Genomic DNA, 27,066 nt, shown 5'->3' with positions numbered 1-27,066 from the left:
AATATATAATACTCAAATCATAGATTAAAAAGATGTTTGATTTTATTGTGTAACTTTTTTTAAAAGATATGAAAAAGTTATTTACGTTTAAAAAATATGAAGGAATTAAAAAAAAACCACCACTTGTTGCTTTCCCAAAAATGTCCCTCCAACCCTTTTTTCCAACACTTTAGTTTCAACCATTGATTTCTAATCAATAGTTCACTATCAATCACAGTCTTCTTACAGAATCTACCCTTTGTATTTGAGCATCCCTCTGTGTGTGTGCGTATGTATAATTGTATATATATGTATGTACCTGAAGCTTCCCAATTCCCACAAGTGCACTCTTGAGAGCAAGAAGAGAATAGCCCAAGCCGACACCAATGTTTCTCAGAACCGTGGAATCGGTCAAGTCACGCTAGAAATCACATCAAATAAAATAATAAATGCATAAGTTTTAGGTTCATATATTATGTATATTATAATCAAAATACCTGCCAACGCGAAATAGGCAACTTCATACTTAAATGGTCAAAAACCGCATTAGCAATCCCTAAATTCCCTTCACTGTTTTCAAAGTCAATGGGGTTGACTTTATGAGGCATTGTCGATGACCCAATTTCACCAGCCTTGGTTACCTGCTTGAAGTAGCCCACAGATATATAGCCCCATATGTCTTTATCAAAATCAAGTAAGATATTATTAAACCGGATGAACGAATGGAAAAGTTTAGCCATGTAATCATGAGATTCAATCTGCACCACAAATAGATGCTTTAAACGTTACAATATCATAACTCATATACAACTCAAAATAAAAATAAATAAATAAAAAACATACTTGGGTCACGTGTGGATTAAAGCCTAATCCAAGAGAGTTAACAAACTGTTCTGCAACATGTGGCCAATTTACATCGGGATATGCTGCAATGTGGGCGTTATAGTTACCGACTGCGCCTGTGAATTTTCCCAATATCTCGACTTGCGAAATATCTCGCCTTTCTCTTATTAACCTCTCGGCAAATATTAACATTTCTTTTCCTAAGGTTGTAGGTGAGGCTGGCTACATAAGAAAATGAGCTACTGGTTCAAATATAATACTATATACAAATACATATATTTATTTATTTATATATATATATATATATAGATAGATAGATAGATATATCCGGATCCTGAACAAAATGAATTTCGTCTAATTAGCGAGAGGGTTTAATGGGCAAGGCCATTTGCATTCATTTATGAGGATAGGCTTCTAGCGCACATAACAGCACTGAGTAAATGATATAGCAGTACTGTTATTTGGGCAGTGTGTAACACGTTTTTAAAAAGAACTCATTTTTATAGAAAAAAATATCAATGTTATATACATATTAAAGAGAAAACAAAATGCTCATTTCAATGGTATAACTTTTTAAAAAAATAGTGAAGTATTTACAAAAATTAATTATAGTTGAGGGGCAAGATTGTAACTATTTTAAATGAAATTGAATAATATGTGAGTTTAGTGTCACAATGTCCCTTTTACCCCTATTCAAAGTTGTATCATATGCTTTCTTTATTGTAAAACTTTTAAAACTGAAGCGTCTTAATTTGCTCTTGTTTGGATATAGATATAGATATTATGCATACATATATATAGGTGTGTGTATGTACAGATTTACCTGTCCGTGAGTTCGAGAAAGCATAGGAACGTGAGCATTAGCATCAGCCATAGAGTATATAGCATTAATTAAATCATCCATGACAGGAAGAATAACAGAATTAACTGCTTCTTTAAGCATCAATCCATGAGCAAGATTGTTTATGTCTTCAGATGTACAGCCAAAATGAAAAAACTCAAGTACCTGCAATTATTTCACAACAGATAAATCCAACACGATAGCATACACACACACACGTAAGCTTATATCAAAATATACTCATTCTAGAAAACAAAAACATAAATAACACACACCTTAGCTATCTCTGGATCTTCTTGACACTTTGTTTTAAGAAAATACTCGGCTGCTTTCACATCATGATTTGTTATTTTCTCGATATTCTTTACATGAATCGCATCACCCTCATTAAATTCATCAATCAATCCTTGCAATTTTGCTTCAGCTTCATTGCTAAACTTTGGAACCTCAATTACTCCAGGGATTTGTGAGAGCTTTAGCAGCCACTTGATCTAGCGTAACAAAAACACATATATGAATCTATTAAACATCAAATATGTGTTGATAAACAAAAGAATTGTGACTTAGTGACTGTACCTCAACCAGGGTCCGATAGTAGATCAAACCATACTCACTCAAATGATGGGACAGATCCTTGACCTTATTCCAGTAACGCCCATCCAATGGACTTATGGCTGTTAAACTTGAAAGTTCCATTTCAGTAGGCTTCAGTTTTACCTGAAATTATATGGAATCTTGCATGTGATTATAACAGCACAGGTACTTGAAGATGCAAACTAATAATTTATGCAAATGTGAACTTAAAGGTTTTGAAAATATAATGGTTCATGAGAAGACTTCAAAAGTGATAACATATAAGATGGCAATAAAAGGATCAGAAACAGCAAATTACAAACTATAGAACAGTCAGCTAATGACAATAAATATTATAATATATAACCTAAACAAACAAGCTCGTACCTTTTGGACAGTTTCAATACCGTTACTGGTTTCTTTCAAAGTGGCTTTGCATGTGCAACTTCTATGAGGAAGTGTCACATAAGATGAAGCCTTTGAAACACGGTTTTGGATTGGAACAAATTGTCCATTGAGGCAACTTGTACTTGTTATGTATGATGTTGGAACGCTTCCATTTGGAACTCCAATACAAGATCCGATTTCCATAATGCACAAAAAAGCTTCAAGAGAATGAAGTCCGGTCAGAATAATCATCAACAATTTTCAATTATCAAGTGGATAGATGTGTTCACATGCCTTAGAGAAAAATAAAATTAACTCAATCAAGATCAAATTCAAGCACATCGTAGTTGTTAAGGACTTGAGTATTCAAAACAAGGCTGGCAGTTCGATTCTTGGGGGAGACACAATTTTTGAAAGCCGTTCGAAAAATATATATATACATTCTAGATCAATCACACTGAGAGCACTTAGTAAAGTTAAACCTAATCAGTGTTGTAAAAATCGTGAATAGTCACTGATTAATCTTTAATCGGTATGCTACCGATTCGATTTCACCTAATCGGACCAACTGTTCGAAATCGGTCAAATTTCATATAAAATTCCAATCAGATTAATCGCTGGTTCTAAGCGCCTAGCAAGTCCAACAACACTGAACATCCTCATATTTAATTGCAAATATGACACATGTATAAATATTGAAGGTGTAATTGATTTTAATTTATGAGAAATGAAGAAGCATGTGATATGATATGATATTAAAGTCGGAAAATTGGAAGAGAATAATAACTGATTATCAAACAGGAATGCAATTACAGGCTACAGAATAATAATAATAATAATAATAATAATAATAATAATAATAATAATAAAAAAATGAAACTAAATCTAAAAGAAAACTTGGAAAACGAATTGAAAGGTCGTATGCATAGAATGAGTGTGTGAGTTTGATAGAGAGAGAGCTTACGGTGGCTTTAGAGGGAGTGGTGCCGGAGACGGAGGAGGAGGTGGCGGCGTTACGCTTTACGAATATTTTGCCTTCTGCTCTCTCCTTTTTTGGGTGGAAGAAGAGGTATAATTTTTAAGTATAATTAGGGCAGGGGTGCAAAGAGTAAAAAACCCGACCCGAGGACCGACACATCTGGATTATGAAGACCGAATACTGGACCAGCTGGGGATAATCGGGTTCAGTCTTACCCGTGGTCGGTTCATCGGTTGTATAGCAGATAACCGAGACCAATATTTCATCTTCCAAATGTCAAAATTGCTGGGTACAATACAGTCTAAACCATGCAAGAAACGATTTGGACACAATTCAAATTCATCTTATGAACAATTAACAGATTAATACACAACAACACAGTAAGTTTTCATGTTTTTATTGCAATTGTTTTCATGCTCGATTAGCATTTCAGTGTAATTTTGACGTTTATGTTTAATTAGGTCCATGAATCTTCTTATTTAATTGATTAGGATAATTCGATTGCTCAATTTTGGGGGTTAATTGATTAGTAAAACCTTAGACTTATCGTTTAATTCAATTTGCCCACCAACTGGTTGATGAATTTGACTGAATAGACTTCCTTGGTAATTATATGTTTGATCTATTAATGTTGTTACATGGTGATTTGATACACTATCAATTTGATTTGATAGAATGGAGAACCAAAATTCGAATGATTGTACCGATTGCAATAGAAGTTAAATTGAATTTTACAAGTCGCAGGGACATGGGTTTTTTAGGATTATATGGCCCATGATCCCACATTGCAATTTTTTAGGATAATAATATCGGTCTTTGGTTTTTTTTTAAATTTACACGGGCAAAAGATGAACTGACCCGAAACCGATTTGAATAGATTTTAAAGACCGATTTTAATACCCTAAAATTAGGGTCGGTTTGGGATCGGGTTTTTTCGGGCCGGTTCTTTGGGTTTTTCCGGTCCGGACCTAATTATACACACCCCTAAAATAGGGCATGTAGTCAAAAATATTTAATTGAAGGTAATTTTTCTTTTTTAAAGACGAACGAATTCTTCAAATGGGTTTCACTCAAGGAAAATTCTCATTTGAGTCCAACGTTTGTGAACACTCGTCCGAAAGCACGACAGGACGGTGAGTTGAAGAAAATTCTCACCTAAGGCCAACGCTTATAAGCACTTGCTCGAAAGCACAACAGTGCGGTGAGATAGTACATTGATATAAATGGTTAAAAGAAATGAGAAATAAAAAATAATAATTATTAAATGATCGTTTTTAACCCAGACTTAACGGACAAAACATAAAGGCTTAGTGAAACGTATGAAATTTGCATGATTCTTGAAACGCCAAGTGTTCAATTGCAAAAATTTTAAAAAAGCGTATCAAAGTTACGTAGTATGCCAAAACTCAGGTATAAAAATGACACTTAACCTCAGGATTAAAAAATGAGAAATTTAAAAAATAGAAAATCACTGTTTTACCCCTGACTTAACAGACAAAATAAACGAGAGTTAGAAAAGGTACTAAAATGACATGTTTTTAAAACATGAAGTATACAGGTGCAATGAATTAAAAACCGGTACTAAAGTTGTGTAATTGAACAAACCACGGGTATGAAACTGACACATAACTCGGAGAGTAAATAAGCAAAAGGCATTAGCCGGTCATACACCAACATATCAATCTACACGGTTCCTGAAAAAGATCTTGTAAATAAAGGAAATAATCGTCACAGTAAAAGGGATTTCTTCGTATGAACTAAATTCGACGTAAGAGTAAGTATTGATTTTGAGAAAGTATAGAGAATGAGCATATCATTCTCTCATTGTCTGTCTTGAGGTAATGGTAGTTAGACATCTTTACACTCTTCTTACAAATTAGATGTGGTCCATAAAACATTAATCTATACAAGCATATATTATGTGTCAGATATGCAGCCTTCTATTGATCTCTGGTGTTAGTCGTTGGTAATGGTGCAGGCATTATCATTTTTGACCACTTATTATTAGCTACCACGCAATGCCATAACTTTTGCTAGCTATGGGAAATGTATACTGTAGCTCATGACTCCAGGGGTAACTTGTGTTTCAAGACATCGATCGAGAGCTTGATGCCCCAGACGCCTTGATTGAAGGATTACATATTCAAGTCCCACCAATTCAGTTGTACGTGCTTACCCGTGAATAAACTAGTGTACTTAAAACAATCCCATCTAGTATAGGTTTAACCGTAGTTTAATGTTATTGTAAAAGAGATCCGGCTTCATAAGAAGGTCCAATTGGGCGGCTTCATTTGAACCGGTTGTCCTTTAATACTTGTGTATATAATTTAAACTTTAAGAAGAAATCTAAAGATACTAGTTGTAATTAGTTTATATTATGTGTTTCAAAATTAATAAACATATAAGAAACTAGATTTTATTCCCCGTATTACGGGGGTTGTTTTACATTATTTGTTTTTAATATATATATATATATATATATATATATATATTTGGATTTTAATTTTATTTATTGTAATAAAGCTAATAATTAACATACTTGAGGTTTGATGATAAAATGGTTTCACAAATAAATGATGTGTTATAATCCGGTTTAAAAGATATCTGGGTTTGGTGATACTCATTACCCGTTTATTTTCTTTATTCTAAAATTGTTTCTTAATTATAGATAATATATTTTTTCTAAATAAAATAAGATATTAATTTTTAATATATCCCTATTTTATAAGATTTTCATATCAAATATTATATGAGATTATTTTTTAATATAATGAGATGTTATAACCCGTTGAAGAACTATCTGGGTTTGGTGAGACCTTTACCCGTGAATTCGGGTCAAATGTGTGGGAAACCTTCATTTATAAATAAAGCAATCTGATGACTTGAGAGAATGATTGTTTTATATTTTTTGTTTTTTAATATTTGTTTTTTGGATTTTAATTCTTTATTGTAAGAAAGTTTATAATATACTTAGGGTTTGATGATGAAAGAGTTTCATAAATAAATGATATGTTATAACCCGTTTAAAAGCTATTTGGATTTGGTGATCCATGACCCGCTTATGTTTTTTTGTAAGGCCCCGAACCCGGTAGCCTTACTTTAGCGTCGGATTTACTCATAAACGCAGTTCTTACAAATCAGAGTTCATTAAAACTTTCGCGGAATATAAAAACTTTCATGAAACGTTACAGCAATCCAAAACTTGCCTTAATTAAACATTCTTGTCTTTCAAAATAAACGTCAATTACATTAAAACATCTTGAGTCTTCAGATGCCAGTCTCCTATTCGCCCACCATGTGCCCGCTCAAGCTAGCTGTCTCATTCTACTCACCTGCGTGCATACTAAAAGTCAGCTACGCTGAGTGAGTTCTAGTTAATCAAGCAATTTATCATACAACCACTACATGCATCATATACGTATCCGAAGACACGTAGTCCACTATCTAACCTGCTTACCTTACCATTTAGCCTCTTATTTACACCTACCACCTTGCCACTTTGCCACTTTAATAACGTATAACGTTATGCCACTTTGCCACTTTAATAACGTACAACGTTATGCCACTTTGCCACTTTGCCACTTTAATGACGTAGTCACGTATAGGCTTACCCTACCACGTACTATCGTCATGCCACTAACACTCTTACTAAACTCATGCCACTTCTAACACGCTCTACCTCTACTTGTCTACAACACGCTTCATATCATTTACATAATAAGCAAGTCACATCATAGCATTCATACACACTAATAACCACTTGGCAATCACAATCCTTGGCGATGCGTGCAATATCCGAAGATCGTTCACGTCCCGACAAGTGTTCATTTGTAATGTTCATACATCTTCCATATATAATATTCGTACCTTCATTTATAACCTGACAGTACGCGCAATATCCGAAGATCGTTCGCGTACCGACAAGCAATCATTCATACCTATCACATATATCACATATGGCATACACTTATCACTTAGGATAAATGTATTAACAACACCTCGAGTATGCACACAGCCCCGAAAACATAACAAGGAATAGGGCTAGAAACTCACCTGAACACGGTTACGTTCACCGTTAATCGTAATCCCTTTCTTCAGTTGTGCACGGCTGACTGTATAACAAGTATACGTATCAATTAACTATCACTACTCATATCATCTTTCTAATCTTAACTACTACCCACAACGAACGGGGGTCAGGGGGCAGCGCCCCTGGCAGCGGGGTCTAGGGGCGGCAGCCCCTAGCAGGGTCCAAGGGGCAGAGCCCCTAGCTGGGGTCGAGCTGCCAGGTCAGCTTGGAAAAATTTTATTTACATTAACTGTCTTAACATATTTTCCATTAGGTTTTTTTTAATTTATTTTCTAATCGAACTTGACTTTAGGCGAAGTTAAACCTTAGGCGAACTTAGCTTTAGGCGAAGTTGTCATCAGGCGAACTTAGCTTTAGGCGAAGTTAAACCTTAGGCGAACTTAGCTTTAGGCGAAGTTAAACCTTAGGCGAACTTAGCTTTAGGCGAAGTTAAACCTTAGGCGAACTTAGCTTTAGGCGAAGTTGTCATCAGGCGAACTTAGCTTTAGGCGAAGTTGCCATCAGGCGAACTTAGCTTTGCAGCGAAGTTGTCATCAGGCGAACTTAGCTTTGCAGGCGAAGTTCATCAGGCGAACTTAGCTTGCGAGCGAAGTTGTCCAGCTGCAGATACTGTTCATTTTTAAATCCCTTAATCATCTTCGTTTCTTAACCAAATAACTCGATTTAGGTATCAACGGAAATGTCTGACCATCGCCTACAAACCCCAACCATCAAATCGACCTAACATCGATGTTTAAAGGGTGCGATTTAAGCATATAGGTTACGGGTTCTTTTATCAATCGATTAACCCATCAAATCATAACCATTTTCAGTAAGTTTAGCTTTGTTGGATTCGTTTTTACCATACAAACACAGATCTATCATTTCTATACTAATCCAAACCTAAACGAACAAGTTCTCGATATAAACGTACCGTAAATGAGTCGAACTACGAACACGAGCTGGTCTTGTTGCTTTGGTTCGTCACGACGATCTAGCACCAACAAGCTCGGGTCCTCGCCTTTGGATCTTGGTTCGAGTCTTGTGTATTTTGGGTGTGTAGAGATTAGGATGGATAAATGGATGGAATGGAAAGGATTGGGGTTTAAGGGGGTATTTATACTCTCTTAAGCCCATGGACCGAAGGCCCATATTTCCTTTTGGTCCATATCTAATCCCATCTAATTATCCTACTAAGTCTTCATATATAGCTATTATTATTATCGTTCCACTAACTCGTTTATTTCACCCGACAAAATAATAAATATTACTTTAGAAATTTCGGGATGTTACATTTTTACTATAAAATTGTTTATTAATTATAAATAATGTCTTTTTCTTTTTAATTTGGATATTAAATTTTAGTATATCCCTATTTTATAGGATTTTTACATCAAATAATTTGTAAGATTAATTTTTAATTTAATGAGATATTATAACCCGTTTAAGAGCTATCTGGTTTTGGTAATACTCATACCCATAAATTTGGATTAAATCAATGAGATGCATCCATTTAAAACTTAAGCAATATGGTGGCTTCCATAAGGGGGGGGGCGACTATATCGCGACACGTTGGATTTTAGGGTTTTGGTTTATATATATTATAGATAGATAGATAGATAGATAGATGATAAAATTAAGTAACTAAACCTTTCGATATGTCGACTTATCTATTTAAACCATTCCTTATAACACTGAAACAAGAGAACCACATAATTGTTAAAAAGATTAGTAATAAACCTCACCCCCATACTTCTCAATCAACACCATATCTATCCATTCTTTTCACTGCCACGTGTCACACCACAGTTGCCTGCTTATCTTTTGAAGAACCCAAACAAAACACCTAAAGAAAAAGCCTTCAAACTCAGTCAAGAACCTCTTGCTGCTTCTGCTTCAACTTTGAAGCTTAAAATCTAGATAAAAAAATGGAGACAGGAGTGGCGTGCTTTGCACGTGGGACAATCTTGCCAAGTGTTGCTTCTCAACATTCTACTTCATTTGTATCTCCACGCTCCACTTCTTCATCATTCACCACCAGGGTATGCCTCAATTTCATTGTTTTTTACCTTTTTGCATTTTTTTATTACTCTAAATTATTATGACTTTAATATATAAACTCCATGCAAGATGTGTTCTATTTATATGAGTTTGACAAATGACAATAGAAATCATATAAAAATTTGATCAATTTGGTTTTGGCATATGGAAATTGAATGATAATAGTATATATAGTTTGTGGGCCCCATAAAAGTTAAAACCGTTAATCTTGTGTAAGTAAGGGGGTTAAATGTCGTACTTATAAACATAAGAGTTTTTTGAGTTAATTTTTCTCATAGTTCGAGTTTAACAAGGATTTGTATAGGGTAAGGGTTTGATGACCTAAATTGAGGTTATTTGTAACCAGATTAATCGCAAACACCATCAACAATATACAAACGAGAATTAGATTCGTAATATATCTAATTACCACTTTTAAAAACCAATGGAATGTGAGCCACAAACACTTGGAATACTTCCGATCATGGATAAGGCTAGTTCAAATTGCTATACAACATAAATACACTAGGTAAACAAACGAATTTCTTCTTGTCAACATAAGTACAAGAATTGGTTTGAAACAATATAAAGAGTGCTTAATTTTGGCCTGACTGGAGTCACAAATCACGTGCATGCGTTAGAAACATAATTTGTGTTCTTTTTGTTGCATGCCATCAAACTGAAAAAAGCTTCTTTATTTATTTTTTTTGTAGAGTTTGAAATCAAGCTCGTTTTTCGGAGAAGCATTGCGGGTGATGCCAAGATCGTCCCTAAAGGTCTCAAAGGCACAAAATTCCTCGTCCATAACCAGATGTGAAATCGGTGAAAGTCTGGTGAGTTTAGCATAAAAACAAGACAAATAGAACAACACTCAGTAGGATCAATAACAACACTGATCCTACTGGGTACTAACTCGTGTTTATCTAACCGACTATGCTTCTTATTTAACATATTGGAGTTGTAAATTATTTGTAGGAAGATTTTCTATCAAAGGCAACCCCAGACAAGGGTTTGAGCAGATTGTTGATAAGCATGAGTGAAGCGATTAGGACCATCGCGTTTAAAGTCCGGACCGCATCTTGTGGTGGGACCGCGTGCATCAACTCATTTGGGGACGAACAGCTTGCAGTTGACGTGCTGGCCGATAAGCTTTTGTTTGATGTTAGTTTCAAACTTGCATATACTATTGTATCTATTATTATTGTAACTCAAATGCACATTGTAACGCTTTTAAATAACTATTTTCTAGGCATTGAGTCACTCGCATTTTTGCAAATATGCTTGCTCTGAAGAAGTCCCTGAGCTCCAAGACATGGGCGGTCCGGTTGAAGGTATCAACATACTCATCATGTCATTATGTTATGATCATGTTATTAAATGATAAGTTTCATAGTGTTTTTTTTTCTCTATGCCTAAAACATGTTACTTTATGTGGCAGGCGGATTTAGTGTCGCATTTGATCCTCTTGACGGGTCTAGCATTGTTGACACGAACTTCACCGTTGGTACAATTTTTGGCGTGTGGCCTGGAGATAAACTAACCGGGGTGACCGGAAGAGACCAAGTGGCTGCAGCCATGGGAATTTACGGACCTCGAACCACTTATGTTATTGCTCTCAAGGGTTACCCGGGAACCCATGAATTTCTTCTTCTTGATGAAGGTAAAAATACATAGTTTTAACACAATTATATATTTCTTTATATCAAGTCTTCCATTATTTTGGGAGACATTCTTAAAATTTGAAATCGGGGCTCTAGACGAAGAAATTGGAACCTGGGTCGGGACAAACCACTGTAACTCCAAACATTTAGCCCGTTAAGACGTTTTTATTCATTACTCGTAGCCACCATAACTCAAAACAAAGTAAAATTTAATACTTTTTTTAAGTTGAGTCGTTTTCTAGCCCACTGATTTCAACCAGTTGTCCAAGTATGAGCTACAATCAATTAAAATTAAATTTCTATTTTTTTTTGTTAGGCAAATGGCAACATGTGAAAGAAACAACAGAAATTGGAGAAGGGAAGATGTTTTCGCCCGGAAATTTGAGGGCCACTTTTGACAACCCGGATTACGACAAGGTATATAAACTTTCCCGTTATACTTGACAAGAAATCTTAAAATTAAATTGTACTTTTAATATGTCTTTTTTTTGTTTTTATAAATTTTCTATAACCCGATACAGTTGATTAACTACTACGTAAAAGAAAAGTACACGTTGCGGTACACTGGAGGAATGGTGCCCGATGTTAACCAGGTGATCTCGTCATTTCCATTAATAATTTTCGGTCACTCATGTCGTCGTATTTCTTATTTAATCGATTTTTTTTATTTGCAGATAATTGTGAAAGAAAAGGGTGTATTCACAAATGTGATATCACCAACTACAAAAGCCAAGCTAAGGCTTCTTTTTGAGGTGGCTCCTTTGGGACTGTTGATTGAGAATGCTGGAGGTTATAGCAGTGACGGGACACAATCCGTGTTAGATAAGGTGGTTGTGAATCTTGATGATCGAACTCAAGTAGCTTACGGGTCCAAAAATGAGATCATCCGGTTTGAAGAGACACTGTACGGGTCGTCTAGGCTCAAGTCTGGCGTGCCTGTTGGAGCTTCGGCTTAAACTTAATGACTCTGGTTTTCGAAGATCATATTTGTTTTGTAAACATGCATTGTTAAGAATTTATTGAAAAGGTTTCATCATATATAAAATAGTTTTGTAAGGAGTGTCTGGTTTCCATAATGTTTTTGAAGAAATTGAAATATCCCAATTAAGTGAACATATAACAACATAAATCAAGTACATGTTCAATGTTCTATCTCAATTCTCACACGCATCAATTGGCATTTCCTGTGTTACAAGATTATAAATGTGATGAATTTATGTAGGGAAAATTTTCTAAATGTTTCATTTATATATAGAGATTTCGTTTATGTCTCCACAAATCAAGAGTTCCAGAAATGGCCTCTCCAAAGACGTCCTTAGCGACATGTTTCTAAGGCAGGACAACGTGCTTGTAGTACCAATAAGTAGGCGCAACCTGTTATCAATAACTTAAGGGTTGACCTATTTGTTCAACAAAACTCGTCGAAACGTCTGTTTTTCTAACAAAGTCGTCGGGGCGACTTGTTTTACAAAGTCGCTTGGACGACCTGTTTTACAAAGTCGCTTGGACGACCTGTTTGTTCAACAAAATCGTCTAGGAGACCTATTTGTTCACAAACTCATCTAGGACAACCTGTTTGGGGGCCAACCGGCATTATTTGATTGGAGGACAAACGCATCCGGGGAGTAGAAAAACCAACAGTCACAAGTCGATGATGTGTTTGGAATGGAAATTTTTATATGTGGGAGCATAAAGAGAAGAATACTTCTCTATAAAGGCAGGTAATGATATTAGTGATTGCAACAAAGCTTATCATTCCATCACAAAAAAAATACTAGTTTTCGTGTAAAAAATAATTAAACCGCGCCAAGTAGGGGTCGAACCTACGACTTTCTGCTTAGGAAACAGACGCTCTATCCACTGAGCTATAGGCGCTGGATGTTTTATTGTCATGAAATATTTTTATAAATATAGTTTTCATATTATTCTTTTTGAATAAATATCTTTGAAAGACCTACCTTTATAATAATTTTGCCTCATCTTTATAAATTCCGTGTGGGGACAATACCTCCGACATAACTGGAATAAATGACGTACTAATCATACGTATATTTATGTGATTCACTGATTCATGTCTAAAATGATTCATTGTAATGAAAAGAAAGAAGTGTAAATGCACCTTTAGGACCTATTGCTATTACCACTTGACCTCTTTCTTTTTCTTTTCCCCTTTCACTAATTAGCATCAAATTATTGCTCATGGGTTCTCTTGCTATGGCCCCTAGCTTGATTTTTCATTTCCACTTACACACTATTGCTAACACTTTAAAGTCTATTCGCTGTCCCGCTTGCCCTTTCAACCTTCCAAAGAAGCGGCTCTCCTCATTTAGTTGCTGGCACACCATATACCCTTTTGGTTTATACGTTTCATAACTGTTAACGTCCGAATATGACACCAAGGACCACGTTTCTATTCCAATTTGATTCTTTTCCCAACATCTCATTTTCTAAAGATATCATCGATTTATTATATGAAGACTTAAAGAGCATATGTAATGCATGCTCTAAGGATTCCAGGCCGCATTTGTGACAAATTTGCTACATCGTTCTGGGTTCTCAAAAATGTACATGGCTTGGTTTATCCTTCCTCAAGGATTTCTAACAAGCGGAATGGGTGGGACCCACTATTCATAACTGACGTTATTTAATATAATTTTAGGTAAAATATTAAGTAAATGCTAAAAGAAATGATTGTGAGAGTTTGTTTTTTTATATTAAAAAACGGGTATGTCAATATTCAGCATTTTAGACGTGTTTGGTGCACAGACTTTGGTACATTCATGTGTCTCTTCTATCTCAGACCACATACTCTATTAAACCCGCGTTGCTAATGCTCTAAAGGAACCTATGTATGTTTAAATTATGAATGCATGGGAAAAGTGGTAGCATAATTACCAAAACTAAATATATTTGCCACTTTGTTCATAAAAGAAGCTTTAGAATTTTCTTTCTCCTCTAAAAGGCTTTGTTAGGAGCAATAATAATACAAGAAAGAAAAGGGAAAGTGGTCATTGTTTTGCCAAATCTTGTTAAATTTTTAATGCAATTATAAAAGGTGTTTGATTTAATAAAACAAACCCTCTATGAACAACCACACTAAATAGTTCAAATTCACCACAAACTACCCAACACTTGTGTATATAAATAGCACAGAATCACACACCCATTGACAACTTTCTAGCCACCTGTTCAATCACTCAGGGATTCATCAATACCAATCTAGATTCACATCAAAACCAATCTTGATTCTTCTACAAGAGGTAAAGCTCTCTGCTTTCTTTTCAAGAACCAAAGAAAATCTTTTAGAGTACTTCTTTTTATCAAGGTTTATCATGGTTTTTATTTTTTTAATTATGCTTATCAAATGGGTATTTGATTATTTTCAAATTCTGTGTTCGCGTTGTATGATTTGACATCCTTTTCAAGGTTTTGTTGATTCTTGAATTCATGGGTCATTTTCAAGAATCTTGAATATGTTCTACTAAATCTAGAAAAAGTTTATACTGATGATCTGATTCTTGCTAAATGATTCTCAACTTTTTTACTGTGTATTTGAATTTGAATATCTTCTCTCCATTGAAACAACAATTTGCAATAATAATGGAAACATTATCACCATCTATGCATGTTTTCAGCCCAAATCAAGTGATGCAGATGAACAAGCGATCAAAATGGACGAAAGAACAGAATAAGTGGTTTGAAAGTGCTCTGGCTATATTCGATAAAGAAACTCCGGATAGATGGTCAAATGTTGCTGCTTTTGTTCCTGGAAAATCTGAGTATGAAGTGAGACAACAATATGAGGAATTGCAAGCTGATATTAATAGCATAGAAGCCGGTTTGGTTGAAGCTCCAAGTTACTTATCCGCTAAATCTGAATTCCTTCAAGATCACGGGTTCAAATCGTTTGCAAATAGGCTTTACAGATCAAGATCTTTTGACCCCGAAAGGCGAAAAGGCATACCTTGGACCGAAGATGAACACAGGTAAACTTTTATCTTCTTTCTTAGTTTATTTGTGAACTGTATATGAGCAAAAAAGAAAACAAGCATACCCAGTAAGATCTCACTTATAGTAGGGTCTAGGGAAACTGAAATAAAAGCAAACATATTCTCTGTCCCCGGGAGATAGACTACATGCATGGAGACCCTAAAAACAACTTTGTTTAAATGAAAATCTACAATCTATAATCTAATATAAAGAAAGTAGAGAGAATATGATTTTGAGAAATTGTGATAATAACTTACAACCGGTGATACAAGATAGATCACATGTTTATACTAGAGATTACGAGACTAACAATGGAATCAGCAAACTAACTTGTAATTGATTCTAACAAAAATGTTTTCTTAACACAAATAACAAACAAAACAAACGTATCTAGTAAAATTCCTCATAGCAAAAGCTACAGGTAAGGTCCGGGGAGTCTGCTCCTACTTAGACCATCGTGATACAAAATAATGAACAAACTTATGTTTGATCTATTTCAGGCGATTCTTGATGGGTTTACAAGTTCATGGCAAAGGAGACTGGAGAAACATTTCACGCAACTTCGTGGTGACCAAAACACCAACACAAGTGGCAAGTCATGCTCAGAAGTACTATGCAAGGCAACATTCAGAAGGGAAAGAAAAGAGGAGGCCTAGCATCCACGACATCACCACCGTCCACTTGGACAAATCTTTACCACTAGTTAATATACCAAACAACGAGATCAATATGCGAGGATACAATTCTGGTCTGTATTTCCAACCCACAGGTTACCAAGTTCAAGGTTAGCCGACCTAGGTTTGTTTAACTGTTTTCAACGTTTAAATGATTTGTACCCGCCTTGTTATGCATTTAAACAAATTCGAAACATAGGTTTTTTGGTGTCACCTGTGATCAATAATCATGATAATAACAGAAGATTCACATGTGAAATGACATTACATAGCCTTTATTCATCATCAAATTTGGTTTGTGTTACTTCTTCCCATCATATGATGCATGGATAAGCCGAGTCAGCATAGTTTATTCAGGTAGATTGTCATGTCATCAACTGACTCACTCGACACTTAACACTATTTTTTAATCCAGATCATATCACTACCGTTTATAATATATAAGTTTACATATGATGAAAATTCATTCCTATATTATAAGTTATTTATTCTTTTATTAAAAAGAAAAGAAGTTGTATTGGAGTGTGACAATGGCCTTCACTTGTTGAAATAATTCGTTCAAGTTGCATGATTGAGCACTTAGTTCTACCGGTTAATTCCATTTTGAGTATATGTGGGGGTGGCCCACATACAAATTTTATTCAAAATGTGGAAATGTTGGATTTTTTAATGGACGACATTACACATTAGATAGTGCTCAACGGAATCGTACTTTATCAAATGATATATATGAATCACATATAGACCTGTCTTGGTAAAAGGAGGTGATATGTAAAAATAATGTTTTCATAACTGAATTGGTCACGTGCTAATTAAGCCCGTTTTAAAATCTAAATTAAACTAACGTATGCAACTATAATGGTATGGATCCTACTTTTTATAAAAAAAATACGGAAAATGTAAAAAATATGAAAACTAAAGTGGTAAATAAATCAGTAAAATAAGTTTTGAAAGCATAAAAAGTTAAAATTTAAAAGCCGATCCAACCCGCCCCATTTGCTGGTGGTTTAACTACCCTGACCAGTATTGATTGTTGAAGACGGTTTAAAAGCACTCTGTTAGATCAGTTGTTATGATCCACACTAATGAGCCCACCCCACTAGCCCCTTTTAGGAAGCCCAGTATTTTAATGGACTGATGGATAGAGGTGTACAAAACCGGTTTTTCCCAAACTGAACTGGTTTGATCAAAGCCTGGTCAAAACCGGTTTGACATAAAATGTTTGGTTTAGAAACCGCTTTTGAAGCAAGAGAGGTCGACCTGGTCCAGGTCGGTTCGGCTTAGAACCGGTTTAACCTGTTTACAACTGGTTTAACTCAAGCCGGTCCGGTTTTAAAACCAGTTTGGTAACCGGTTCGGTTTTAAAACCAGTTTGGTTGTTCAAAAGAGGAACCGGTACCAAAACCGACAGTTTGGGTCGGTTCATGAACCAGTTTGGATGAAACCGGTTTACTTGTCAAACCGGTTCGGGTCGGTTTGCCATGAACCTGTCTCAAACCAGTTTTTTTGTACACTTGTACTAGTGGAAGCAATCGTTGGATATAAGCACGAGAAATTGAGAGTCAATGCTATGAGAGTGTCATATGATTCTTCTTTCTCATCTCCAATTCTTCTTTGTATTTCTAATCTCCTTATGTAATGTTTGATTTCTCTGTTGTAATCGTTCACTTTATCAATAGAATCAAGTTATGATTTCCGCATCGTTTGAGTTTGATTGTGTTAATATAGAACCACTTCAGTTGTGTAGACAGTTTGCAGTCCAATTCTAAAAACAATAATAGAAACGACGGAATGGGCAACACAGAACTTGTTGGGAATGCATCTTGTTGGAATCAAACCCTGATAATCAGACAGGATAACACAGTTTTGAATAACTCGTTCTGACTCTTTTCTTTGTTATAATAAAACTGAAAAACTTTACAACACATAAATTATGAACCCTATGAATCTATTCATATTAAACAAAACCTAAACCAACTATGACTCGAACTCTTATAAACTTATCATAATAAAAAGATACACATAATAACTTTAAACAATTCAATAAACTTAACTAACCGACTCAAACTCAATCTCTAATATTTTAAACATTTATCAAGAATAATCCTTCACATGTTTGATCAAATCTTTCCATAATTGACAATTAAAAATGCTTTTTTTAAAAGAAATAAAAAACAAAATTACGAAATTTAGCCCATGTAAACAAATATTGGGCTGGACAGGAATTTGGATCCACAAATTGGTCAAACAGTCTATCGCTTTCTTGCATATTTTCAAAAAGCTAAAGTTAATAACTTTATTAAGTTGCACATTTTTCTACCCTATTTTATTATATGCCTAGAACGACTTATACCATAACCTTTCATATCTTGGAAGAGACGGTAAAATCAATAAAAAAAAATATTTTGACAAGTAGTTATTGTCGTTTATAAATCAACTAACATAAACAACCTAGTAAAATATACGTATAGGGCCACCATCTTTGTTTATTTTGTTGCTTTCTGTTTGTTTCTGTCTTGTTGTTTTGCTGTTTGCAACTTTGTATGCTTGATGCTTCAACAAAAAGTAGAATCACATGTTCACAAACAAGAAAATTAACATGTTCATCTATACATCCAAGATCCACATGTTATGTTACGCGTGTCATATAATAATATATATTATTACAAACCCGTATCCAAAACTAACAAAATTTAAGACAAACGGTACAAGTACATGATACAACAAACAGAACGAAACGAAACGAAAACAATACTAGTAAAAGATGTTACTTTTCTGATAAGTATGCACACGCTTGTTGAGCAATGGAGTCAAGTGGGATGACCGAAGGCGGGAAATCGGTTCTTGGTCCCGCAAGAGAATAATAAGCAAGTATATGTGCAGGGTGTTCAATCTCTCTACCTTCTCCACAATTAACCTTTCTTGGAGGGATTATTTCGATATTCCAAAACGGTCGCGCCATTGCTAAAAGATCAAATCCAGTATTGGATCCTCTATACCCTTGTACCCATAAGTACCTTAGAGATCCCAACTGTAAAACCGCCAAAGCAAGTGCCTTTTCACTAAAACAGCATCCTCTCACTTCAAGTTTTTGTAGGCTCGGGCAGCCTCGAGAGAACCCGAGAAGCCCGGCATCAGACTCCCCAAGATACCCAAGTAGCATCCATCTGATATTCTGACTGTGTTGACCGATATAAGTCAAACCCACATCAGTCAGCCCTCCTGGTCTAAGATAGAGTGCAAATCTTCTGAGTTTGTTGCAGCCACTTAGTAAGGACCGGATTCCGTTATCGAGTGGCAAATCTGTAATAACCTCTTCTTTATCGAGTAACACCATACGGAAATCGCAGAGGTTTTTCAAGTTCATTCCCATGGTTTCTAGGGCTGCATTTGTGATATCGGATACGTATACAGCAATGTATTCTAGATCAAGACAGCCTTGGGCTATGGCGGTTAATCCCCTTTGAGAAACGACACCTTCTTCATCTTCCAGTTCTTGTTCATCGGCTCCTCGTTCAATTCTTAACCGCTTTAGTTTCTTGCAAGAGCATGCTAGAACTTCCATTCCCCGGTCTCCAATCACATTTCTTGTCTGTTTTTCATCAATTTTGAGGTCAAAGTTAGTTCATTTGCAAGTTATTTAATTAGTTCATCAATGTTATATGGATTACTATACATATAAGAAAAAAGGTTTGTCATGTCACACCCTTCCCAGACCCTACCAATAGCTCTGCTATCTGGGATTATATGGGTATGCTTGTTTGTATAGGGTCCGATAATCAAGTATAATGAAAGATTTACCTCAAGAACTTCCAAATTGGGACATTTTTGGAGCAACACACAATGATCCTCGGTGTCAAGAAGGGCATAAAGGAGATCAAGTTTTTTGAGACGCGAAGCGAAGGGGTATACAATGGGCATTTCATTTGTACTCATGTAATTCAGACCTAACCGACGCAATCCCGGGGGGTATGTTAAAGAAGCATACGCCTCAGGATGGTTGTTAAAGCAACCACCACTGAACTCTTCGAGCGAACCCGCAAAGCGGAAGAATCCAACAAGATCCAACAATCGCCTATCTTGACCGATGCTAAAGACTTGCAGCTTTTGGCTATTAGCTCAAGATCATTAGAGCTGATCAGTGAAAGATCGGTCATGTAGAAGTTTAATGATTCGAGTTGAGTATTGTTCATCGCAAGCTCATGTAGCCAGTCTCCATCCTTCTCTTCCACTTGGCTCTCTTCTAGAAACAGTACTTTAAGGTTCCTGCAATGGCAGAAAATAAAAGTCAAAGACTCATTTAAGCATTAATGATGGAATCTGTACCAACTAATTGACACCAAAGATTCATATATGCATTTAGCATTGAATCTTTACCAACTAATTGACACAAAAGATCCATATAACCCTTGAAAGAATTGATTTTTACCAACCAATTGACTGGCATTAAACATTCATATAAGCATTAAAGGTTAACTTTTTACCAACTGAGATCAAACATTCATATAAGCATTTAAAGATTGAATCTTTATCAACTAACTGGCATCAAAGACTCATATATGCATTAAAAGATTAAACCTTTAGCAACTAACTTTCATCACAGATTCATATAACCACTAAAAGATTTAATCTTTACCAATTTAATTAACAAAAATATACCTGCAAGATCGAGTAATATGTGCAAGTCCATCAGTGGAGAATCCAGAACACTTGTCAAGTTTAACAACCTGAAGAGCATGACCGCGCGCTCGTGCTAATAATTCAAGATCCTCATCTCTTACAATCATCCTTCTGAAATGCACAGCCTTTAAGCAACTAAAAGATCTCGAAAGCTCCTCTGCCCACGGCGTCACAAACCCGCCCCAGTCCTCCGGGATTAAGTTATACATGGCCGCCCTTGGTTTTCCTGTCAGTTTAACTGATTCAAGAAAAGGGAATCTCCGCCGCAACTGTTTAGGTGTGGCCGTGTAACATAAAGCTATCGTCACATGCTTACGTGTCAGAGCTTCGAGTTCGTATAGCCTCCGGCAGACCAACGAGATCGATTGTCGGTCACGTGAGTCGTTTATGTACGCTAATACGCACTCGAAAACGACATCAGACATACCTGTGACCGCGCTGGTGGTTGTTAAAGTTCTTGTCTTCCATACCCAAATTCAAGTAATTAACTAAGTTGAAAATAGTGATTTCAATACAGGGCTTTTTTGCAGATGAAATCAAATTATTAATGAAAGCAACAAAATCCTAAATCAGTTCAGTTCACTTCAAATAACTCAAATCCATTTCAAGATTCATGATATTGAAAAGATCTCACAAAACCCATAAATCAAGAAAGAAACAAAGCCCACTTCAGATCAGATTCAAGATTCATGATTTAGCAAGGATTTCACAAAACCCGGATACCAAATCAAGAAAGAAACAAAACCCACTTCCAAATAGTTTCAAGAAATATGATTTAGCAAGGATTCACAAAACCCAGATACCAAATTAAGAAAGAAACAAAACCCACTTCCAATCAGTTTCAAGATTCATGATTTAGCAAGGATTCACAAGACCCAGATACCAAATTAAGAAAGAAACAAAACCCACATCCAATTAATTTCAAGATTCATGATTTAGCAAGTATTTCACAAAACCCAGATATCAAATCAAGAAAAGAAACAAACCCACTTCAATCAGTGTCAAGATTCATGATTTAGGAAAGTCTCACAAGACCCAGATATCAAATCAAGAAAAGAACAAAAACCCACTTCAAATCAGGTGACTTTAACAATACCCATGATTGGATTGCAAAAAACCAAGCTGAAAAGACTGATTTAGAGAGAGAAAGCAGGAGAGAGAGAGAGTATAGGATCGAAGAAGAAGAGATCCAACGCAGACAGTTGGATGAGTTTGTATGGAGATCAAATGGATAAGATGTATAAAAGGCTCTGCAATCAAGAGAGAGAGAGAGAGAGAGAGAGAGTGAGTGGTGAAGAGGATGGAGATACTGAGATGGTGGCAATGGTTTATTGGGGAAACTCAGCAAACAACAAGATTTCTTGTGCTTCAGAATAATATTGTATAGATTTACCAAATTGACTTTATTATATATTTCATCTTTATCTTTTTATAATAAATTATGGACGTGGATGTTACTTTCTTTGTCGTATTTGGCATAATGTACCTTTTGTAATACTTGTAGCCACTTCATTCGTTAATTTCATTTTTATTATTATTTGTTGTTAATAATATGTAAACCTTTAAGTTTATCACTTTTAATTTTTGTTTTTGTTTAAGAAAAATGTTGAAAATCAGGAAGGGAATGCTACCCCTCGTGCTGGTGATCAACTCGTGAGAAAAGAAGATATGTAAGAACTAATCACAAGAGAAATTGCCGAAGCCTTTCCAGCTATGCTATAAACTATGAGAAAGAAAGAAACGTCGAGCAATGAGAAATCTAACAAGTCTAAGAAGAAGAAGAAGAAGAAGAACATGTCAGCTATAATGCTGATAGTGATTATGAGAAAAAGAAAACCAAGAAACAAAAGACTAAGAAATGTTGTAGCTATAAAACATACCAGACATTTAAACCCAAAGATTTTGATGGAAGCAATGGTGTTATTGTTGCACTGGGATGGCTTGAAGAAATAGGAGCCATTAATGTCATTAGTAAGTGTTCTGAGAAAGAAGCAATTCAATATTCCTCCCAATCGTTCAAAGGCGAAGCTCTGCAATGGTGGAATACTCTTATACAAGCTAAGGGGAGATTAAACATGTACAAGCTGAGTTGGGGAGAATTTAAGGATCTCGTAATCAGGAAGTTTTGCCCAATGAATGAGAAAGATGAAATTCAAATCAAGTTTTTAAATCATAAAGTAGTTGGGACAAATCTCAAGGACTATAATACTAAGTTCTTGGAGTATTGTAGGATAGTACCACACTTGGTGGCACCGGAAAATAACAAAGTCACTCGTTATATCTGGGGATTGCCAAAGGAGATTAGAGATATGGTCAGATCCTCTCTACCTCAAATCATTGATTTAGCCATGGAGTTAGTTGGATATATGATGAACGGGTTGATCAGAACCTGTGAAGAAGAAAAGAAAGAGAACGCTTCAAGAGGGAGGTTGTGTTTAAGAAAAATGATAGGGACAACAAGAAACCATACCGTGGAGAGAAGAGGAACTCTCAGTCACCAATTCCGTTGTGTAGGATATGCAACCGAATACATTTTGGGAAGTGCAGGTTCAATCAGTCAGTAAACTGTACTAATTGTAAACATATGGGTCATGCAACAACTGATTGCTGGAAGAATAAGATTGATTGCTATGATTGTGGAGAGATGGGACATTTTCAAAACGAATGTCCGAAGAGGAAGACTGGAGGAGAAGGTGCAAGTGGTAGTGGCACCAAGAATGAAGGAAGGAAGGGAAAGGCAAGTGTTTTTGGGCTCAACACCGAAAAGGCAGCTGAAATGCCGGAAGTTATAACCGGTACGTTTCTCGTTAATAATGTCTATGCTAGAGTTTTGTTTGACTTGGGTGCAAATCGAAGTTTTATAGATAAGAAATTTTGTAGCCTATTAAATGAACCCTTAGTTAGGTTAGAGAATACAAATTGCTGGAGACAAAGATGAAGGTCATGTTAGCTTAATCTTGATTATTAAAGCTAATAAATGTTTGCGTAAAGGTTGTTTAGCATTCATGGTGTATGTGATAGAAGAACTTAAAGATAATAAATTAGAAGACGTACCAATTGTTTCAGAATTTCCTGACGTTTTCCCAGAAGAATTACCAGGAATACCACCGGAGCGTGATGTTGAATTTAGAATAGACTTAGTACCTAGAACCGCTCCAATAGCCAAATCTCCGTATAGACTAGCTCCAACAGAAATGAAAGAATTAAAGAAACAGTTAGACAAACTGTTAGAAAAAGGATTTATAAGACCAAGTTCTTCACCTTGGGGAGCTCCGATCTTATTCGTGAAAAAAAAGACGGTTCGATGAGGATATGCATCGATTATCGTGAGCTAAACAAAGTAACAATTAAGAACAAGTACCCGCTCCCAAGAATTGATGATTTGTTTGGTCAATTACAAGGAGCAAGTTGTTTCTCGAAGATCGATTTACGTTCAGGATATCATCAGTTAAAAGTCCAAGAAGAAGATATTCCAAAGACTGCATTTAGAACCAGATATGGACATTTTGAATTCACAGTCATGCCGTTTGGACTTACAAATGCTCCTGTAGTATTCATGGATATGATGAATAGAGTTTGTAAGCCTTATTTAGATAAATTTGTAATCGTTTTCATCGACGATATACTTATTTATTCTAAATTGGAAGAAGATCATAAGGTTCATCTTAAATCTTGCTCAAATTACTTTGAAATGATAAATTGTATGCTAAGTTTTCTAAGTGTGAATTCTGGTTGCATGAGGTACAATTTCTTGGTCATGTTATCAATGCAAATGGAATTCAAGTAGATCCCGCCAAAATTGAAGCGATAGCTAAGTGGGAAATTCCAATATCGCCAACTGAAGTTCGAAGTTTTCTAGGATTAGCTGGATATTATAGAAGATTCATCGAGAATTTCTCCCGTATAGCAGTTCCCTTAACCTCTCTAACTTGAAAGAACGTTAAGTATGAATGGGGAAAACAACAAGAAGCATTTGACTTACTCAAACAAAAGCTTACTAATGCACCTATAATGGCCTTGCTAGAAGGTACAGAAGACTTTGTTGTTTTTCGTGATGCATCTCATTCAGGTATGGGTTGTGTACTAATGCAAAGAAATAAGTAATAGATTATGCTTCTCGTCAATTGCAAGTACACAAAAAGAATTATACAACTCATGATCTAGAGTTGGGTGCCATAATTTTTGCCTTGAATTTATGGAGACACTATTTATATGGAGTTAAGTTTATCGTGTACACTGATCATAAGAGTTTAAAACACATCTTTGATCAAAAGGAACTTAATATGCGTCAAATAAGATGGATGGAAACTCTAAACGATTACGATTGTGAAATCATCTATCATGAAGGAAAAGCAAATGTAGTAGCTGACGCATTGAGTCGGAAAGAACATGAAAAACCCAAGAGGGTTAGATCTTTAAGACTGGAACTTCAAATAGATTTAATTGAAGAAATCAAGAAAGCACAGAAGAAAGCAATCGAAGAAAACCAAATCTCCGGAGAAAAGCGTAATGGTACAATTGACTCTTTAGTCACAAGAGATGATGACATACTCAGACTAGGAAACAGAATCTGGGTACCGAAGGTTGATAATTTACGTGATAGAATTATGAGTGAAGCTCGTCGATCGAAGTATATGATACATCCTGGTAGTGACAAAATGTATCAAAATATTAAACCTAACTACTGGTGGAACGGGATGAAAAAGGATATTGCGCTGTACGTAGCCAAATGTTTACAAGTCAAGGCTGAGCATCAGAAACCTTCAGGTTTGCTTCAACAACCTAAACTTCCTGTATGGAAATGGGAGATGATAACAATGGATTTTATTACAAAACTCCCTAAGACTACTCGTCAGCATAATGCTATTTGGGTTATCATCGATAGGTTAACTAAGTCTGCTCATTTCATACCTATCAATGAATCCTACTCTATGGATAGATTGGCACGATTATACGTAAACAATATTGTATCATTGCATGGTGTGCCATTATCTATCATATCTGATCGGGATAGTAGGTTTACGTCTCATTTCTGGAAAAGTTTCGAACAAGCGTTAGAAACTCAATTGAATCTTAGCACTGCTTATCATCCTCAAACTAATGGGCAGTGTAACATTTCGGGTTTTTCGAAACCGCAATCGTTTAAGTTTAACCCGACATGAAATATTTTTAGATCTTTAATATTAATCAAAATCCAATATTTTCAAGTAAATAAGTTTCCTAATGTTCACTTTAGGGCCTTATACTTCAATCAATGTTCAAAACCAAATTATACCAAAACTAGTTCAATTAACAAAGTTTAGGGACCATTATTGCCAAAAAACCAAAATTCCTTCCTTGGCTAGCTGGAGCGCCGCGCGGGGAGACTCCCTACCCCCATCGCGCGCCGCCTCCACACCACTGGTCAGATCGTTTAACTTTATTTCGTTTCCTAACTCGTTTAAGGCAAAAAAATCGTTTATTTTAGGCATGTTTGAGTGAATAAAGGTCCAAGTAAACATCCTATAACTAAAATACAAGTGCTAATTCGTTTGTTACTGCCCAAGACCAGATCTTTATGTATAAATCATTGATTCTTTCCTTAAAACGTATTTACTTATTTAAACGGGCCAAAAAGCCCATAATTAGTTTGTTTTATGTTTTTCTATATAAACAACCATTAAACATCCGCTGTAAACATTAATCAAACCCTAAAGAACATCCTCCAGCCGTCCCTTACCTCTGTTCATCCTCCAACCCTTCGGTTTTTGCATCTTCGTTAAAGATTCAAGACTTGTTCGTTGACTTTGCTTGCTTTAGGATTTTTGACTTCCGTTTCTCGTCAATCCTTTCACTTTCTGGGTAAGTTTACTGTAGAATTGTTCATACACATTCCCTAGTCAATATCCTTCAATCAATTTATGAGATTGAAGGGTGTTGACTGGTCAATTGCTTCAAAACCCGATTAAGGGTAAAACAGTCAACAAGTTTGACTTATCGTTTTCTCATGCTTTTGGCCGGATTCAACGTTCAGTCCAGAAGACTTTTCTTCTCATAATTAAATTTTAAGGGTTCTAACCAAAACCCGACTCCCGAATCGAAGTTCGGATTCTGGTCAGACTCGACTCGCTTAAATATTAAAATCAACATAACTAGAGTTATACCCATCCGTTTGGATTGATTCCAGCGGCATTAAGTTCGTTTTTATTTATAGTTTCATTTCCAAAGTTTCAGATTCTGATCATTTATCTCGTTGAACGCGTATTGGACGACTCGCTTAAATCATTAATTCGTTTGTCGAATTTATTAATCACTTGCCTTCCTTCTAAGATGAGTTTTATCATTACCCTATTTTACTCAATTTTTGGGGA

At 35.6% G+C, this 27,066-nt stretch overlaps 3 protein-coding genes, 1 non-coding gene and 1 pseudogene across 6 annotated transcripts; 2 read left to right on the top strand and 3 right to left on the bottom strand.

Moving 5' to 3' along the window:
- Positions 1-105: 105 nt before the first annotated feature.
- On the bottom strand, positions 106-2,911 carry LOC143530877 (uncharacterized). Its single transcript, XM_077026298.1, has 8 exons — positions 2,624-2,911; positions 2,240-2,380; positions 1,939-2,154; positions 1,646-1,828; positions 823-1,044; positions 477-737; positions 299-400; positions 106-189 (listed from the first exon to the last, which is right to left on the bottom strand). Exons 1-8 carry the CDS (start codon positions 2,873-2,875, stop codon positions 106-108), a joined length of 1,461 nt encoding a protein of 486 aa, XP_076882413.1. The 5' UTR covers positions 2,876-2,911.
- A 6,605-nt stretch (positions 2,912-9,516) lies between these two features.
- LOC143530854 (sedoheptulose-1,7-bisphosphatase, chloroplastic-like) lies at positions 9,517-12,428 on the top strand. The gene is made up of 8 exons (XM_077026285.1): positions 9,517-9,713; positions 10,425-10,544; positions 10,687-10,872; positions 10,961-11,042; positions 11,150-11,371; positions 11,689-11,789; positions 11,894-11,965; positions 12,047-12,428. The coding sequence occupies exons 1-8, from the start codon at positions 9,600-9,602 to the stop codon at positions 12,326-12,328; spliced, it is 1,179 nt and encodes a 392-aa protein (XP_076882400.1). The 5' UTR covers positions 9,517-9,599; the 3' UTR covers positions 12,329-12,428.
- Positions 12,429-13,174: 746 nt separating this feature from the next.
- Positions 13,175-13,247, bottom strand: TRNAR-CCU (transfer RNA arginine (anticodon CCU)). The gene has a single exon. It is a non-coding gene; the product is annotated as a tRNA-Arg (tRNA).
- Positions 13,248-14,331: 1,084 nt separating this feature from the next.
- On the top strand, positions 14,332-16,410 carry LOC143530826 (transcription factor DIVARICATA-like). Of its 2 annotated transcripts, XM_077026257.1 has the most exons (3): positions 14,332-14,632; positions 15,008-15,358; positions 15,863-16,409. In XM_077026257.1, the coding sequence occupies exons 2-3, from the start codon at positions 15,021-15,023 to the stop codon at positions 16,149-16,151; spliced, it is 627 nt and encodes a 208-aa protein (XP_076882372.1). In that variant the 5' UTR covers positions 14,332-14,632; positions 15,008-15,020; the 3' UTR covers positions 16,152-16,409. The 2 variants fall into 2 exon arrangements, with proteins under 2 accessions (XP_076882372.1, XP_076882371.1); XM_077026256.1 differs by lacking the exon at positions 14,332-14,632 and having other exon boundaries at positions 14,809-15,358; positions 15,863-16,410.
- A 2,285-nt stretch (positions 16,411-18,695) lies between these two features.
- LOC143530853 (coronatine-insensitive protein 1-like) lies at positions 18,696-21,256 on the bottom strand (annotated as a pseudogene). Its single transcript, XR_013134925.1, has 3 exons — positions 20,696-21,256; positions 19,838-20,302; positions 18,696-19,628 (listed from the first exon to the last, which is right to left on the bottom strand). The product of XR_013134925.1 is annotated as a coronatine-insensitive protein 1-like (transcript).
- Between the last annotated feature and the right edge of the window lie 5,810 nt (positions 21,257-27,066).

Source organism: Bidens hawaiensis, unplaced genomic scaffold (genome assembly GCF_021521415.1).
Source record: "Bidens hawaiensis isolate Kalapana, Puna unplaced genomic scaffold, B.hawaiensis_p1.1 tig00009039_1, whole genome shotgun sequence".
Classification (NCBI taxonomy): Eukaryota; Viridiplantae; Streptophyta; class Magnoliopsida; order Asterales; family Asteraceae; genus Bidens; species Bidens hawaiensis.
The sequence above is the reverse complement of the archived record's forward strand: the minus strand, read 5'-3'. Positions and strand labels throughout refer to the sequence as shown.

Excerpts from the sequence above, each read along its gene's own strand:
- LOC143530877 (XM_077026298.1), bottom strand. The coding sequence starts at position 2,875 with ATGATTATTCTGACCGGACTTCATTCTCTTGAAGCTTTTTTGTGCATT. Across the intron at positions 1,829-1,938 it reads AAGATCCAGAGATAGCTAAG|GTACTTGAGTTTTTTCATTT; the intron begins GTGTGTGTTATT and ends AAATAATTGCAG. Across the intron at positions 1,045-1,645 it reads TTTCTCGAACTCACGGACAG|CCAGCCTCACCTACAACCTT; the intron begins GTAAATCTGTAC and ends TTTCTTATGTAG.
- LOC143530854 (XM_077026285.1), top strand. The coding sequence starts at position 9,600 with ATGGAGACAGGAGTGGCGTGCTTTGCACGTGGGACAATCTTGCCAAGT. Across the intron at positions 10,545-10,686 it reads GTGAAATCGGTGAAAGTCTG|GAAGATTTTCTATCAAAGGC; the intron begins GTGAGTTTAGCA and ends AATTATTTGTAG. Across the intron at positions 10,873-10,960 it reads CCGATAAGCTTTTGTTTGAT|GCATTGAGTCACTCGCATTT; the intron begins GTTAGTTTCAAA and ends ACTATTTTCTAG.
- LOC143530826 (XM_077026256.1), top strand. The coding sequence starts at position 14,898 with ATGATTCTCAACTTTTTTACTGTGTATTTGAATTTGAATATCTTCTCT. Across the intron at positions 15,359-15,862 it reads TGGACCGAAGATGAACACAG|GCGATTCTTGATGGGTTTAC; the intron begins GTAAACTTTTAT and ends GATCTATTTCAG.